The sequence below is a fragment of the Struthio camelus genome, chromosome 6 (assembly GCF_040807025.1).
Source record: "Struthio camelus isolate bStrCam1 chromosome 6, bStrCam1.hap1, whole genome shotgun sequence".
Taxonomy (NCBI): Eukaryota; Metazoa; Chordata; class Aves; order Struthioniformes; family Struthionidae; genus Struthio; species Struthio camelus.
The window spans coordinates 14,970,947-14,989,470 of record NC_090947.1 but is presented as its reverse complement, the minus strand read 5'-3'; the positions used below and the strand labels follow the sequence as shown (position 1 = coordinate 14,989,470).

The 18,524-nt window shown below is 41.1% G+C and overlaps 1 protein-coding gene across 1 annotated transcript; it reads right to left on the bottom strand.

The window, feature by feature from the left end:
• Nucleotides 1-2,267: 2,267 nt before the first annotated feature.
• SLC40A1 (solute carrier family 40 member 1) lies at nt 2,268-17,971 on the bottom strand. Its single transcript, XM_068948331.1, has 8 exons — nt 17,790-17,971; nt 17,587-17,654; nt 13,065-13,224; nt 12,092-12,207; nt 11,651-11,777; nt 8,258-8,500; nt 6,510-7,172; nt 2,268-5,473 (listed from the first exon to the last, which is right to left on the bottom strand). Exons 1-8 carry the CDS (start codon nt 17,842-17,844, stop codon nt 5,154-5,156), a joined length of 1,752 nt encoding a protein of 583 aa, XP_068804432.1. The 5' UTR covers nt 17,845-17,971; the 3' UTR covers nt 2,268-5,153.
• Nucleotides 17,972-18,524: the final 553 nt, after the last annotated feature.

Below are 18,524 nucleotides of genomic sequence, written 5' to 3'. Positions count from 1 at the left end.
TCTTTTCTAGGGAAACAGGTGGGTGTTCCCTATCCAGCATTTGAGTGGTCAATTGTTCCTGCTTAAATATAGTGCCTCGCACTTGTCTACAGTGGATTTCATCTTATTTTTTTCCAGACAACTTTACTAATTTGTTGAGGTGTACTGTTGATTACAGTATAGACTACAGGCTTATCACATGCACTCAGTTTTTACCCTTGTTTCCTAAGGACAGGGGACTTTTGCAATCACACTGTCCTCTGCCCCCACACACCACCATCGTTTCCTGCCAAACAGCCTTCCAATCATCTGGCAAATTCCATCTAAATTTGACAAAAGAGAAAGGTCTCAAAGACTGGCTTTATTTTAAAAGTTTTGCAAAAATTAGTGGCTGGGTAGAGGAGCAGACCGAAACTGTTTCCCTTCTCAGAGAGGGCAAGCCCTTGGCACGAGCGCAGCGTCCTGCCTGTCCTGCTGGCTGGCTGATAGCCCCAAGGAGGACGTGTGGCCCCTTGCACGTGGCGCTGGGAGCAGCAGAGCCAATAAAATGGGGAGAGGGGGGTGCTGCAAGGAGGCAAGGTGGGAGTGGGGGTGCTGGGGGTGCATGAGGCAGGGCTGAGAGCTACAACTATTGCAGTTGTGGGTGTAGGGGGACATAGGAGACACAGCTATTAAAAAAAAAAAAAAACAGGCTTTGTTAGTTTTGTTGCTCAAGGAACAACTTATTTTGAGACTCCAGGCTGCTGCCATTGTGATGCCAATATTCTCTTTATTGGCTTTCCCCTGACTGAGAAGGACAATGGCTTATCCTGGGTAAACAGCTGTGCTCTCTGAACCAATCCGTATCGCCATAGCAAGTGTTGGTTTTACTGACTCTGTTGCATCAGGTTTGGGTTCTTTTTTTGTCCAGACGAGTGGTGCTCGGATCCCTACCCAAGCTCCGACAGCAGGGCCTAGCGTACGTTCTCTTTCCCTTGTCTGCCAAAGGAGCACACTCAGATTGTCTAAATGTAAGTCAAGTAGCTTTCCTTGCATTTACAAAGGAGGAAGAGCTCTAACTCTGCATGTGTGAAAACAGACTGCTCCATCGCTCCATATGTAGAATAAGAGTGGAAAGCACAGAGTTGTATGCTTTTCTAGTGACAAAATGCAATAAAAGCTGAACTAGAAGGAAATCCTGACTTATATGAAGATGAGCTGAAGTATTCGGATAAAGCATTATCAAACAGCTCACGCTCTGTCCACTCACTCTCCCAGTTTTCAAGCAAGCATCCTTGTCCAGTTTATTCAGCCCTTCAGAGTTGCAGAGTATAGTGTCTCTTCTTTCAAGCAGAAGCTGGAGGCACAGTCTTACTCCCAGGGGCAAAATACTCCTTAAACCTACAATGATCATAACACCATGCTGATAACAGCAACCACAAGCAGGGAAAAAAAATGTGTGAGTACAGGGGTACTAGAGAAAGATAGGAATGCAGACTACAGCATTTTCCTGGAGGACCTGAAAATAGGTCAACTTTAATAGACTTTTTTCATGAGAGAAACATAAAATAGCTTAAGTTGAAGGGATTAAGTTCACTCTATTCTTTTTCTTTTTCAAAGAGAACTCATGAATATGTTTTTCTAAGACAAACTCTAGCTCAAAGAAGAATCAGTTCATGGAAATCCTACTGAACTACTGAGCACAGGATCCTTTCTGGCTAGTCTTACGTTTGAGGATTGATTAATTAAGCATATGCACTTGCTATAACAAGAAACAGTTCTGTATAAAATGCTCTCTCCCTCCCAAGATATTACAAATATTGCATTTATTTGCAGTCACTCTTTTATGCCTAGCTGTTGTGTAGTGCTTCCCTTCTTCAGGCTATGCTACTGAAGAGCATTATCCCAGTTTCAGTATTTCAGACAGGAAAGAACTGTAAGAAGATAAAATAAATTGCTTCCTGTTGCCCAGTAGACTAGCAGTCAAAACTGCTGTGTCATGCCTGCTGTCCTGCCATTATTAAGATTGTAGCTTGAATTTCAGCTACTGCATCAAGTTCCTGCACGTGAAATTCTGTGGAACAATTACTAAAAATCATACTCAGTTCACTAGAGACAGACCTAGAGTCATGCAAAGCTTCCTACTGCATTTGCAGTCCATTCCCTTCCCCCTCAACTCCAGTCGTCTGTGCTTCCTGGCTGTTACCAGCCCTTTATTGTCCAAAACCTTCATCCTCAGGACCCACAGCAGCATAGAGGCAGCATACCACAATGCATGTACACAGACACACTGAATAATACAAGACAACTAAATCTTTAAGCAAATTCATTGATAAGCTTTATTAACAAGATTAATATATCAATCAATACTATGTCCAGCATAAAGTTGTATAACAAAATATGCTATTTTGGTAAGATTGATTCTTAGTGTGCACATTTTAAGGGCAGTTTTCATCCAAATTGGACATCTAAAAAAATAAATAAATAGTAGGCCAAACATGCTTACTTAGCAAAAGTCCTGCTAAGTAAAAACTTCAGGCTCCACATTGCTTCAAAGCACTAGCCATTACAGGTATCTGTGTATATGTTAAAGGTATATACACACATGGGTGTGTGCTCAAGCAGCACAGATTTTTTGACAGCTTCTGACTAGGTTCAAAATAGACCAGATTTCCAATACAGATTCCTTCCTGTTAAAGCTAGAGTCCATCTTACTACTCTCTACAGTTTAGGATTGTCTTGGTATCCAGTCATGTATTCTCCACTCACAAACTCCCAGTGACAGTATGTGTGCAAAATATGAAGGACTAGCCCCCTCCCGCTACTACTTTTTTGGCACTGGGACTGTTTGTGAAACAAAGAGCTACTCTGACATAAGAACAAGGGCATATGGCTCTTCAGAGGAAGAAAAAAGAAAAATCACTTTGGAACAGATGGAAACAAGATTTGCTCCCAGATCTACTTGCCAATATCTTCTTGGGGCTTGACAGGCAGCAGGAGAACATGCCTCTTGGGGGACACCTGGTGCTACAGGATTAGGCTTCAGGCACAGTGGCTTTCTGTAGGCTACAGAGCCCACATGAAACACTTTCAGCTTTGTTTCTCTGATAGACAGAGTTGCATATACATGGTGGCATTCAGGTGTTCCTGAAAGTGCAATATAGAGGCACACACTCACGTTAAGGCTACCTTTACTTTCAGCAATATTAAAATCTGGTCCCAATTGAGGTAACAGATGCATGGAAACACAACATATTTGGCAAGTCAGATTTTATTTACTCATGTACTTCAAAGTTCCTTACTGGTTCAATCCTACTCACTATCATGGTACTGTAGAGGCTATCCTTTGGGCATCTTTATTCTGCAAATCTAGACAAGCTTGTTCTAATTTATCTTCAGACTTAAATTCTGCTGATAGCAAAATTCCCTTTTTCTTCAAAAGTTATACTCTGAGGATTGAGTCAAATTTGAAATACTCTACTCTACATATTTCACTATTACAGTAAGACACAGAAGTTTGGTCAATGTATAAACGCTTACAAATCTAATGAAAACATCCCTGAGAGCCTTTCAGTAATGATTACTTTTGGTCTATTAGATGAGAAAAACTGTTATTAGATCCAGTTACTGAATATTGAGGGCTACAACTGAGTTGTACACTGGATTCCATTCATTCACCTTCAGTCCTCTCAAAATGTAGCTTCTATCTCAGATACTATAACACATGTTTTGCATTGTTTAGACTGATATACAATATACTCAATTTTTTAGATAACTGGTCTAAATTCAGCTCTGGTGTAACACCTTTAACGTCCATGGAGTTGATACACTTACATTCCAGAACTGAAGTCTGGCAACACAGATGACTGTTAAAGTACCTAAAATAAAAAACCTTAAAAAAGGTCAGCAACAGGAAAAATACCTTTTCTTATCTTTCATTTTTCTAATTTTGCAAACAAACATTTTACAAAGATTTAACTTTAAAAATCATGCTGTCAAACCACAGGAAAACTTGGAATACTGCAAGATTCAACTCCACTGAAAAGCAAAGTGCTTAGAGTAGCTTCCTCAAAAGGGCACAAACGGCTAATGATGATAGAAGCACTGTGTTAGTACATACGCAGGGTCAAATAATGCAAGAACATCTCGAAATCAAAGGGATTAATCATTCTCCATTTCTCTGAAGCTGCTAGAGGGCCACACAGTCCAATGTCTGGTACTGTTTTAGCAGTATCTTAGAACATACTTTAAGTCATAAAGTTTACATAAATGTAAAACAGAAGTAATCCACTTTTTCAGATATGTTTTGCCTGGACTAGTAATCGTTTTCTGCTACATCAGCTTTTAATAAGGTTTCTTAAAGCGATGGCATTTGAAAATAAACCAAAACTGCTTGTACTCTGAAGCAAAGGCTAAATTAGCCCTTGGTTTATCTTTCTGTACCAGTACTCCTGACCTTAGCACTCTCTGCTACAAACCTGAGCAGATCTGGCATTTGAGTTAAAAGCTATGCTTTAGAACATTACATCACTTCAATAGCTTCTGCTAAAATGAGGTTATGCTTTCCTTTATGAAGTACAAAAGCATAATACAATATTCTGCACCTAGCGCTAATCTAATTTGTAAGGAAACATGAGAAACTGCACAGGTGTTTCTGTAAAGTAAAACTAGAATAGACATATTTTGGGAAAACACCAGAATTTCAAGTCCCCTTCAGACCTCCAAGGAGGTTTTATCCAATTCGGGAAGAGAAGGGAGCAACATGTGGAACAGAACATGCTTACAGAAGGGGTAAAATAGAGAAAAGCAAACAGCAAAATATGGTAAATCAAGCTTTTCCAAAACAGCTAAATACCTTATTTTTGCTCAATGAACAAACATGGACAAAGTGAGTATGTATCACTGTCAAACAGTATCAGGATGTAGGAGTTGATCAGAAGAAATAACTTTGAATTTCTGTCCAAATACTTCCTATGTAGTTTCTGGAGATCTGTTCAAATGCTAGCTGTTTAGATCCAGCTAGGCTGTCCCTAGCCCGAGATGAAACATGTAGGTTCACTAAGATGATTTCTATTTCTTTTGGGAAGGCTTCCTTAAGTAGTGAAGTTATACATTCAACTCTAGAGAAACACCTTGTACTGCCTTTCATGGCCATTTCTATACATCTAACCATGATATATGTGTAGCAAACTCCTTCAGACTGTAGATGTGTCAGCAGGTGGTGAACTATCAGAGACTGCTTTGGGATCAGGAGTGCAACAAGCAAAAAGTTGTGTTCCCAAGCTTTTTTGGGCAAATCTGAAGTACATTATGTGACCCATTGCAACAAAAGACACAGAAATAAGCACCAGTAAGCCAAAAGCTTCAGGGTTAGGGGCCAAGATGACCATGATGAAGTGCAGCAGATCAAGAAGATAATTCATGGAGTTTTGGACACCATTTATGATGCCTCTTTCAGATTCCATCACGTTTTCTTGGAGCAACTGTGTGACAGTCAAATCAAAGGACCAAAGGCCTATGGAGAGAAAAGAAAGTTATCAATGCAACAGGCCTTCTCAGCTCCCATTATTGGCACAATCTAATTTCCGTGAACACTCATTTCTGCCCAAAATACTTGGGACAGACAAACTACTTGTTCGACCAGAACGGATTTCACACTGGCACAGTCAAGGGCCATTTGCTTTTCCCTGTACTATTTCCTTAAGTAATACATACTGCTTGACATGTTAACTTGCCTATCCTGTCATGCCTTGTCTCAACACATCTATCAGGTTAGTGTTTTGCTCAACTATCTGTTCCGTAAAGTGTGCTCATGCTAATTACTGTTGCTAAGTTTTTCATATGAACATGCTTGCAAAGAGAGAAGTCATGTTTTAAACTCTTAACTAGCAAACAATGCACAGGAATCAAGTATTTTCTTCCTCTAAAATTCAGCTAAAGCTGCAGAAATTCATTAGACTACAAAGGTTCTACAGCTTATGAGAATTAGACTTCCTCACATATTCAACTGTTTTCTTTGATTGAGATATACTAATATTAGACTTTCTGGAAATTCCTCAAAACATTAAGCTGTCATCCAAATCAGCGTCTACTTCTCAACTCCTTTAATAATCTTTAAACTTGTGATCAGTAAAGTTGTCTAATCTACTGAATGGATTAAGATACTAAATTTGAAGGTTATGGTAGCACAGATGTTTCATTGTTTCCCATTTACAAATTGTTTTATTTGGGTGGGAAGAAAGGAAGATCACTTAGATGAGCATTCCCAAAAAACCCTAGTTACATTAATTTCCAAATGTGATAGTTATTTTCATGATTCGAGCAGTATGATATTCAATAAATTAGAACTGCAGTCTCTGTATTAGCAATACTATTGTAAGATCATTTCATTTGCACATTAAGCATAATGAATTAGTCTTAGAAACATGATGCAACACTTCAAATGTAACCAACAATTCTAAATTCAAATCTGTATTTAGCTGACAAGCTCTACAAGTTCTAGAATTACATGCAGTCAATAAGTCACATTTTAAGAGCCATATATTACTTACCAACTCTAGCAGCAATGACTCCTGCAAACAGGAGACTAACAGAGATTAAAGGCACAGGCTCAGGACTCATCTCTGGGTCACCATTAGCAGGAGTAGACCCGTTTAACAAGTTGGGCATTCCAGTTGCAAAAGCCATTTCAAGCTTATCTCCTGGAGATACAATAGTAGGTAACGGTTCACTTTCAAACAGCCTGGCACTGATGTCAGCAAATGGGGAAACAGTCAAATCCAGAGGACTTCCAGGCATGAATACAGAGATGGCACATAAGATCAGACAAGCAAACTGGGCTACTCCAGAAATAAGGCCCGTGCGAACCAAGCCACACTTGCGACGAAGCCAGGTGAAAGCCACTGTTCCCATGATGCCAGTGATGGCTGAGGCACCCATCAGAAGGCTTAGCACAGAGCCACTCAAACCCTGAGTGTATGCATAGCCTGTAGTAATACAATCAAAGCCCAGAACAGTCATATAAAGAAATGCAAGACCCATGCCTGCAAGAAACACGGGCTGGTTGTAGTATGCAACCCATCCATCACGAAATGTGATGAAAGGTTCAGCAATCCGGGTGGCGCAGCTGACTTCCTTCTCCTGTTGGGGCTCAAAGCCAGTTACATCTTTCTCAACAATTAACTGCACTCCTTCAGCGGGTTTCATGTCACTCTCTGCAAACAGAAATGTAACTGTTAGACACTCTCCTGCCAGGAAGGTGCAGAGTGTAACTGAGACACCTGTTTGCAGTTAGTAGTTCACCACTGCAGAAACATTTAAGTGCCCTTAAATCCCTTCTATACAGGGAGATCAAGTAAAGTTTGTCCATATCAGTTTAAACTGCATTTTAGTTTGTTAAACTGCGATGGGGAAAGGAACAGGCCATGCTTTTTTCTTGACAGACTTCTCGTGACTGAATGCTCTAAACAATCTTCCATAAAGAAATGATTTATTAATGAATATCAGTTAACTAACGTTACTTTGTATTTTAAAAGCTTTTTATGTTTCAATGCACTAAGCACAGGAAGCAGGGAATATTTAATCATCTGGCAGTATCTCATGTTATAGCAGAGAAGTTTGCTGAAGCCTACTAAAGCGAGAAAAACTTTCCAAACTTGACTTTCAAATCTTAAGACCATGCTCTTCTAAAACTCCACTTTCACTCCTTTAATACAGAAGAAAGGCACCATGCTTCTACTGCTCACAAACAAATCCAAATACCAGGGTGGTACTTGGATTACTAGTGTAGATAGAAACTATTAAAAAAATTAGAAACTCTACCTATTCTAGCTAGAGTAGAAACACTACCACCTATTCCACAACTTCCTGAAAGCCTTTAAGTCCTGCATGCAAGTAGAGACCAGCCTGGAAGAGTCCTACACAAATTGTTTTGCTTGCAGACATTACATATCAAAGGACTTTGTCAGCACATTAGACATAGGTATAGACAGTGGCATTCATCAAGATCAGTCAGCTCTAAACAGGGCAGACTTACTCTAAAGGATTAATTCAGAGGAGAAGATTCATTCTTTGGCTGTATTTTATGGGATACCTCTAATAGCTGGAGCAAGAGATATTGTTACTTAGATTATAGCCTCTGGCGTCTATAGCCAAAAACTGAAAGCTTCAAGTTGCAAGTAAAAAGCTATAGCCTCAAAACAGCATCTATACAAGATAGAAAAGGGAATGATTCAGTTTTGCTTTGATTCATGCAGTGAATACACTGGTTTTGAACAGTTACTTCAGCACTTTCAAATACCTTTCTTCACGTTCAGCTGCTTCAGTTCCGATTCTTCAACTTTTGAAGACTTGAGAGCCAGAGTAGGGGTCTTCTGATAAACTTTCCAGAGCAGCAGATATTCTACACACATAGACATCAGGTTCCAACCCGAAATGAATCCACAGCCAATCACTGGAGAGCCAAACGTCATTATCTGCCCAACTGCCATTGGGGCCAAAATATTGGTTAACTGGTCAATTCTTCGTATCGTGGCATTCATATCTGTCAGAAATGATTTGATAATATGAATGACTGCTAACACTTACAGGGAAATATTCATTAACATAATTGAGAACCGCACATAGCACACATCAAACTGCAAAACACATGAAGTGAGGGAAAGACCTGTAGTGATTTCACTTGGAGCAGGGATTACTCTGACTACTAACTAGAGGCACTTTTAGGTGCTCCAAAGTCTAAGTTTGAGACCAGTCCAGTTTATAAGCTAAGTTCCCACTGCTCTCAGTTTTGCCTGCATGAAGCCTTCCAGATTGAGCCTACTGGAATTACAGTGGAAGTATATTCCTGCAGGTGAAACTATTATTCTGCAACCACACATTACTCTTGCATCCGAGTGACTTTATGACTCCTAAACGTCTCTGTAAGACTCAAACCCAGCATGCACAACTCCAGACACTAATGCAAATCTTTACAGGAATGTGTTCTGTCATGTGAGATGATTTTAGCAACTGCTATCTCTCTAATACTGGACCATATATTTCCTAATCTCCTCCATTCAATTCTAATAACTGGTGACCATACATTACTCAGCGATAGCGGCAGACCTTTGAAATGGATTTAAGTTTCCTTATTGAGTCACGCTGCCTACAAATGCCATTAGCCATTCTCAGAACTCGCTGAGCAAAGTCCTTGCTCCCTTCTGTTCCATGCTTGCATATTTATGGTCAAAGCAAGGAGCCCCTTCCTAATACGGAAGGGGCTTCCATTTGCTGGTAGTGCAAGTTTTCCATTCCCCAATGGAATCAGCTTGAGTCATTTCACCCTCTAGGCTGCTACAGGTTCCCAATTAATGTTCCCATTCTTCTGTCATTAAAAGTTGTTGGGACGCTGAAAGCTTTTGTACATCTGGGCGTCACACTGCTTAGAAGCATCTCTCAAACTCATTTTAGAATCCTATTATGAAAACAGAGCTTTTAAAGAATGAGCGAAACTGTAAACCAATGTGAATCTGCTTTTCCTGTCTGTAGATAATCTAACTGCTCCTTGTCAAAGTAGTATTTAGGCTATTCTGTTTAGAATTCAAGTTTAATTCAAACTACTAACCATTTCACTGATAACTAAGGTGAATAAGTTAGACACTCACTAATATTTTGCTTTAGAAACTCAATGAAGTTTAGTTCTTGCAATTATGTGCGTAAGGCTAACGTTTCCAAACTCAAGAGCTACATAGTAATCAAAGTGAATAGAAAGACTACTCAGCAATTAAGAGGGGGAAGCCACAGCAATTTTTGTTTGCTTAATCCACCAACCTAGTTAAGGCCCTTCTTTGAGGAAAGGTAACAATACAGAGATGGAAACCAGTATTTGCTGCAAAGTCAATGCTGGCCTTTTTTTAAGTTAAGGTATCTTTAAAGTCCCCAAATTACATTATGATTAAACACATAACAACCCTATACCTGCCCAGGAGAGCTTTCAGATAGACTTGCTGAACTAAGGGTTTTCTTTTACTTTTTTTAACACAAAGTTGCCTCAGTCTGCAGGAACCTCTTGCCTGGTTTTTCAGTACAGAATGGTCACGTAATTCTGTCTCAAATTGCAGCAGAGACAGGACTGCCTGCCATGCAGTTCTCTGCAGGTGCGGTCTGTGCCTTATCTCATGTGTAGAAGTACAGGGGTTGGGGGACGATTTGCTGAATAAGATCTGACACAAGAAGAAAGGTTAATGAGAGCCATTAGAACTTTAAGGCTTCTACGGATAGAACTGTTTTTCCACTTGATTCATGCGTAAAGGAAGTTGACCTGAGCTGCTGCTCTACAAAAGGCATGGCCTAGAAAGGCATTGCAAGGTCAAAATAAGACTACAGGGGAGAATTTGTAGACTGGGAAATGCAAATTTGAGACACACACTTTCTTCTGCACCTAATTAGGAGTTAACCTCTTTTGGATGACAAGGGGAGATAAGACTCCTTTATTCTTGAGGTTTATCTCCATTAAATCAGTGATATACAGGTCCAATCCCTGAAAGGACTTAGGCATATGAATTGTGCTTTATGAACAATTTAGGCAGCTTCATACAAATTACAGTCCACAGAACTGAAACGCTGCCTAAGCCTGAAGGCACCTAAGCTCCTCAGTGAGCTGCATATGTCTTGGCAACGTAAAGCTCCTCTGTGCCTTGTCTGTACTTCAGTATCAGTTCCTCTACCTGAGAGGGCTTAAGTCCCCTTATAGGCTTGTTCAGAGCCCATGCAGACTGCCCAAGTTAATCACAAGACAACTGCTTTCCACGCTGTCTTCCGCATTGTGATCAGAACAGCTAGCCAGAGATTGATCATAGTGCAAATAGTCTTGAGCACTCCTCCAGCAAGAGAAAGTCAGGTTCAATATGGGTTTGGGATCCTGTGCAAGCCAAGACATCTCTTACATCCTAGTAGTGTCACAACCACCAAGCTACAGAGTTTGAATAGAAACTCAAGTCACTCCCCTAATGATGTCATGCCACTGTGCAAGAAAGGCAAAGAGGAGAGGGAAAAAGATTTAATAAGCCAAAAAGAATATTAAGTCTGTAGTCTAGTACTGAAGGTATCAGATGACAGATGAGTACTTCAAGTTTTCAGTTCCAAGTGAAGAAAAGTGTTCACAGTTCTGGGTGAGGCACCTAATGCTAGAGAAGTATAGGACTTCAAATAATCTGCATGCACAGCATTTTACATGGGCAGTTTCCTGATCCACGTATTTTACTGTTCTGGACTTCATTCATCCTCTTTCTTTGATCTCTATACAAGGAGCCTACTGTGTTAGGCAACACAGTTTCGTTGCATTCCAGGAGCCTAAAAATAAAGTATTGCAACACTGAAAGTTAAATAGCTTTTCTATTAAACACTGGGTATTTGATTTAAGAGCATGTATGTTTGTTTGACAAAAAAGATTTTCCTCTAACAAAGCTGCAGTAGGATCAGAAGAGCAAAAGTTTAGGGTTACCTAACTACATTGTAATCAAATTCACAACAGTAATTCCTAATCTCAGTAAGCGTAATCAAGAATGGAGAAGGGGAGAATAAAGGCTGCCCTTTCTAACTGTTTTCTCACAGTATCTGGAACTCAAAAATGTGCTGACCTCTAAAACTCTAATCTAGAGTCAAGCTTGAGAAGTAAGACACTTTAAGGTATTAAAAAGGCAACATATTTCACCTGCCAGTTTGCTTCTGTCTTCCCCTGCAACCACCACAATCCAGTCCCTCTGAATTGTGATCGCTGTGGCAGTGCTGGCCAAATTGGCAATATTTGCTATCGTGATAACCAGGATATAGCACATCGTCTAGAGAGATGGGGGAAAAAATTATGGTGTGAGAAAAGTGATGATGGGAGACCTCCACTGCTACCTGTACAACTAGAAACTACAGTTTTACATTTGAACCCATTCATTTAAGTATTCCTCTTCAGACATGACGTCTACCTTACAGTTCCTGACAGAAAGCAATCACCCCTCTAATTAGCTTAAAGTTTCACTCACCAGTTTTAGCTCACAGAAATGTCTATAAAGACTAAAGAATAAAAATTCATCTTATTTTTCTCATATTCCCCAAAGTTTCTTTAGAAGTTAATGCTTTGTTAACAAGTTTGAGCACTCACAAGAAGCCATCCATGGTATAAGGTCAAGAGCTGTGTCTTAAACAGGAAGACAATCATCAGGATAATACCACACAGGATGACAGAGGCATTCTGTACAACCAAGGATGTCCGGGCCACTGTGTTAAATCAGAGAGAAGAGTAACAATGATGAATGCAAGAAGAGCAAACTATAAGCTTAAGGAAAGTATAGTTAAGGAACATATGCAGATTCTGTAAATATTTTTAGCTTCCTAGATGTTTCCTTTTTTATCCCACACAAAAGCATTTGAGAGGTATGTATCATTTTATACTTGATTTTGAATCATCCATTGTCTCAGAGAGTCAATTTATGTCTAATATGACTTTGTAGCTTTTAAGTTTTATGCCCAAGCAGGCCTTTTTCTCAGCCATCAAAACAAACTGTATCTGTTTAAATTATTACTTTTAAAATGTTAAAAACAAGACTTGGGTTGAGTCTCTGAAATTTGTCTTCAGTGTACCACTGAATGACATTACTGTGTAAGCTCTTGGAAAGAAAGCGTATGAAGAGCTTGATGCAATGTCATTTATACAACAGACTAGAGCATATATATTAAAAATAGGTATAACACAACCACTGTGTATGTTTGTACATCTTAAGTGGCAAATATCTGTAGCCAGACAGAAGACAGCAAATGACAATGAGAATAAGATTTGTAGTATTAGCTTGTCAAGAACTGAGTCTGCAGTTCTTGAAGCTATGTACTTTTTACCTCATGCATTAGTGTGTCTACATGGGTTTAGCCTGTGTAATCAGCATATCATGTAAAACTGTTTCCCTCCTATCTTTGATACTGTCCTTGTATAATTATTACCATCATTCTGAAACTATATCTTTAAGAGACCGAGCAAGCCCAGTTCTCGTATTTGTCTTGAGGCATTAACTTAATAGCTTTGTCTTTTGACATTAATTTGTTCCATCCTTGAGTAAATAGCCTGCTTTAGACATGCTAACCTTTGAGCCTGGAGTTCTTGTCCACCCAATCTCCAATAATGGCTCCCAGGAGAAGAACTGATCCTGCCACAACCAGTCCATAGACTGCAGTCAGGAGTAAGCTGTTTCCATAAAGTTCAACCAGGAACACAGACACAGCAAAATGCCACATACGATCTCCCTTTAAAAGACAGAGTACATACACAGCATTACTATTTGCACTTTGAGTATGCTAGTTGGCTCTCTTATTTCATTAATACCATGCAAAACATCCATATTAACCAAGTATCAGGTTTTACACATGCACTTTTTTAACCATAAACTATATCCTGCCATTGAGTTTACCCAAGCATCACTACGATCATCTGTTCCAATCAAGTGCTATGTTAGTTTGTAACATTACATCACAAATTCCAAGTGTTTTCTCTTTTATAATAACATGGGACAAAGACTTACAGATTCTCCAGCACAGATCAAAGGCTACCATAAGATTCTGATCATCAGTGCTATTTAAAAATTTTTCAAGACATCAGTTTGCCCTTAGATGAGCAAAGCTTAAGGTAATTTTAAAGTACAAAAGTCAGTCAAGAGTCAAAACAAATCAGGATCACAATCAAGGACAGATACAGGTAATCAAGGACGGTGCTGCCCTAAACCTTTTTAGGTTAAGTTTTTGAAGTCCATGGACTTAAACTCTTTTTCGACATAGTAAACATTGGCGTATTACATTGGCATATTACTAAGAGGTAGAATATCAGAGCTAGTTTGCACTTAGCCTATTGCAGTACCATTCCTTAGACTGGAGAGTTTTTCATATGCTGACACTAACTACAGCAGCCAAAAAAGTCCAAAATGTAAGGATGTCTAATTGAAATAGCTTTCATTCATACTATTCAAAACATTTGTTACCAAAGAGATCTATGGTTTGTTAAGGAATACATCCATTTATGTTGTCACGTTTGGAGTCATTATCTCACTGTATTTTTAAACATGTTGCAAGAAGTACACTACAGAAAAGGCTTTATTTAATCAGTAACAAAGCAGATAAAGAGAACACATTCATACTGTTCTAGGGCAGAGAGTATGTTTAATAAGGGTCCCTGATATTAGTCTTCTACAAAGCAAACGTAGAACTGTTCTCTTCTGTCACCTTTAGTAATTGCTGTAGGTTCAGCAACTACCGATATTGCAGGACTACAAATGTTTAAGGACCTTCGAAACATGTAGTATCTGAGGGACTGGAGGGGTTAACATAAAAGCACTTCTAAAAGAGCAAAGACCATCAAATCTTAACATGTTGAATAAAATAGCAACCAAAATATACATAACAATCATGCTATTTTAAGGGTCAAAGCAACCACAGACAAAATTTGATGGAAGTTTTTAAGGTAGCATAGTATACATGCTTAAAGAGTTTGGCTTTTAGCCTTCATTGAAGTTCTCTGAAGAAGGTTTCTTCAAACACTGCAAGAGGTAGATATTCACATTGGTCTCCTTAACCATGGGCATAGAAAGAATTGTGCTCCAATTATGTAAGAATAAGATTTCACTTTTTCTAGTTCAGAGAAGTATCTCATTTTGTATGGTTTTAATTAAAACCCATGAAAGAAGGAAAACATGAGCATGATTAACTTCATTATATATGAGAGGGAGAATCAAACTTATCACTTTCCCAAAGCACCTAATATCTTCTTTAAAGTATGTTCCACCTGTGTTCTATGATTAATAGAAAAAGTACGCAGAAAGCATTCTAGCCACAGAAGAACAGAGATAATTTTCCTCAAGTCTAGCATTCACTTAAAGAGGTGCCTCAAGTCATATTAAGTTTATCAAATTTAATTTACAATGTATGCAGGTGGATTAAATGTAAGTTTTGATTAGCCTGGGCAACCTTTTATTAAGGTTGAAAGTAATGTTCTAAATTATGTTTCTCATTAGTAAAAATTTCAAAATATTCAAATTTTTTCCTTATGCAGAGATGTTTCAGTTATTGGATTCTGATTAAAAATGAAAAAGGAATTTTAAGAATTTAAGCATGTGAAAGTCTGTGGCAGTCATCACTGCTCGAGTGACAAACACAATCTCACTTGCAAATTACAGGAAGATTCCCTTGACAACAGTGACATTATGATTCTGCTACAGGATTCATTTAAGGAACCCGAGAACTCTGTTTCACCTCATCCAACTTATTTACCCAGACTACTTTGATCAAGCCAATCCACACAGCTAACTTTTGGAGTAAGTGAAGCTGTTCCAACCTGGAAGCATGAGTTTCAGAAATGAAAAGCCATAGAGAGCAAGTAAAGATAAGTTAGTGTTACAGAAGAACAGCATTAGAGTATTACAGAGGTTATGAAGCTGATAAGAAACTTCAAGCTAAAGTTTACTGAGATTTCAGTAGTAAATAGAGCCCTCAGAAACAGGCAAAACCTTGATTATATATCCTTGATCCTACTTTAAGGAGACTCAAAATATGAGTATCAAAACTTATTTTCACAAATAACTACAACTGCTTAGCCTAACCATCCTTCTAAAGATGGTTCTTGCTTCGCTGTAATTATAACTACCCTTACAGTCTCTCGAATTAAGTGTATATAATCCCAGCTCAGAACTGAAACCAAGTCCGGCAGTAGCCAGGCTGCTACTTGATGAAACGCCTCCCAAGAGTCTTCAGTGTCACAGATACAGCTGGGAAGCTGCAGTACTCATACCAGTAAGTATTAGGCCAGGCAACAACTACGCGAACAGTTTCATCCGGCTCCATCCCTGTTGTTGAGTGATAGATAGGAATAAGTTATATACACAAAGCAACAGCGTAAGGTCTGAGGCCCTGGTTCAGCAGAGCAATTCAGCCTCTTTGTTACAGATCACTGAGGCCAAGCACACACTCGAGCACTTTCACTGAATGAGAGTCTACAACAGGCTCTAGACACTGTTCAAATCTGAGCATTTGTAGATGAGAGAAATGCTTAATCATTTAAAGCTTCTCTCTGTATTTGGGAATGGCTTGGCAACATGGAAGTTGCTCAAGTTCTCTCAGCTTAAGCAAAAATACATTTCTATTAGGTTCTGTGCTTTGGACATCCACGTTTTAGAGCAACAATGCTATAGTAATTTCACTTTTGAAGATGAAGGTGCTTCTTTGCTGTCTGCAGAAAGCTATTCCTGTTAGGGCACACATTCAGACTACAAGAACATCAAAGCCTAAGAAATGAAAAAAGGTGCAGTCCTGCATCCAGTTCTGTCAAAATAGGCAACGCTGCTGTTACTTCAGCAGTTTGAGTCAGGTTTTCCGCACAAGAGAAAAATACAGGAGCTAAGAACATACCACTGATATTGCTAAACAGTAAAACTGACATCTTGAAGTCTGTTCCTCAGGGTTATGTGCTATAGTTTTTGAAGCAGTTTGTCACCCTTGTTCAGGCACTCTGAGTAATGCCATTGCTGATTTTTTTTAAAGCATGACAGCAGTGAGCAGGGTGGGCAGGACAGCCAGGTAAGCAGTTTGTCCCTCTTATTGACAGAGCAAACGGTTGCAGGTAACAACCCTGGACTCTGAAGAACAGCAAACCAAACAAACATCACCCGACTCCTTGAATAAAATTAATAATTGCTAAAAATATTGCACTTGTTCAAACAAGTGTTTGACACCCCTCCAAGCCTTCCTTCTTCCATTAACAGAAGCATCAATATGACCTTTTGGATTAGTGAAAGCAAGGCACTGCCAGAGTTAGGCATGCAGTGCTGTAACTGTGTATCAGCAGCATGCTCAATGCTATACAGAGCACACACTATATCAGTCCAAATCCAGCACTAAAAAAACAAAACAGGGAATATTAGGAAACAAACTTCCCAGCTCTTTTGAGTCTGGCCATTGGTAGAGAATCAACACTATATTACATGATTATTTATCTCTTGGCTAAATAACAGCCTGTTCTTCATTTTACTATAACAAATAGAACCATATTGTCATCTTTGTTCATTTTAAGGTTCTGAACGATGCTTCCAAGTGCATGGAAGCTGCTAGAGTGAGTTACTTTAGTATGCAAGTACATCAGAAGGTAAGCATTTTGCCAGAGAAAAGACACTTTTGACATTCTCAACAGGTTTGAGTGAGAGTGGCAGGAAGGGGTCCACTGCAAATACCATTTCCTATTTGTAAAGCAGCACAGCCGCCCTTCCAGAGGCATGTCACAATGCACCGCACATCTTTCCCATGATACTTGGTTCGGCTATGCTCCATTTCCGTGCCTCACCTCACCCTGTGAGGGGTCTCAGCAGTTCTGTGCAGTTACTTAAGGGGTAAAAGGGAGCAGAACGAGGCCCTCAGGGAATTGTGAGTACTGCACTTCTACCTCCAGCCAAAACTGAACATACTGCAACATACTACACGAAGATTACACAGACTTTTAATGGCAAGGTGTTGCAATGAGAAGCCAGCCTTCAGGGTTTCTATTTTGCAACGATTTTTCGAGAAGGACTAACAACGTGCAGGTAAGCCAGAGCGAGGCAAAGGCAGCCCTACCGCCGGTATTTTACTCACCCAAGTGGACAGCGCATGTCCAAGGTAGAGCAGAAACTTTGCGGAGGTAAAATAACCAACCAAAGAGCCTGAACGAGAAACAAGAAACAACCGCTAAGGACGACCCGCGCGCAGCCGGCTCCGCGGGCACCCGGCGCCCCTCCAGCCGCCGGGCCGCCCCGCTCCGCGCCCGCTCCGCCCGGCCCGGCCCGCCGCGCACTGACCGCAGCGCCGCCGCCCGCCGGCCGGCCCCGACCCCGGCTCCGCCGCCCGCGCCATGCTCGCCGCCTGCGCCGCTGCCCGAGGAGCCCGGCGCCCGGGGCAGCCGGGGGTGGCGCGGCTCCGCTCCGTGCTTGCCTTCCCCGACTTAGCCAGCACTGTGGCTGAAGTGGGGAGGCGGTGGCCTTATGCGCCGCCGCCGGCGGGCACCGCTCCGCCGCGGAGGGCCGAGCGCGGCAGCGGCTCCCCGGCTCCGCTCGGCTCGGCGGCGCCGCGGCGCAGAAACTGCGAGCAGGCCCGCCGCGGCGCCGCCCTTTGTACGGGCCGCGGGTGCCGCCCCGGCCCCGGCCCGCCCCCGGCCCCGGCCCCGGCCCCGGCCCCGGCCCCGGCCCCGCCGCGGCCGCCTGCGCCGCCCCGCGCCCGCCCCGAGGCGCTGGGGGCTGCGGGCGCCGCCCCCCCCCGCGGCGGCTGTCGCCTCCCAGGTCACGGCGAGAGCAGCTGAAAAGTCGTGCTCTGCCCGCGCTGGGGGGCTGCGCGTCCTTGGCTTTGCTGCGCCCCCCCCCCCTTTTTTCCTCCCTCCTTGCAAGCTTTTAAAAACGAGAGGTTCGCGATATTCGGAGACTTCACGAAGCTGGGTTTGAAGATAAACACCGGGTACCACAGGGCTGTTGGGGAAGCTCCCCTAAGTGACAGTGCTCCGAGTCATAGCTTTCAAAAACCAAAGCAAGGTACCAACAAAA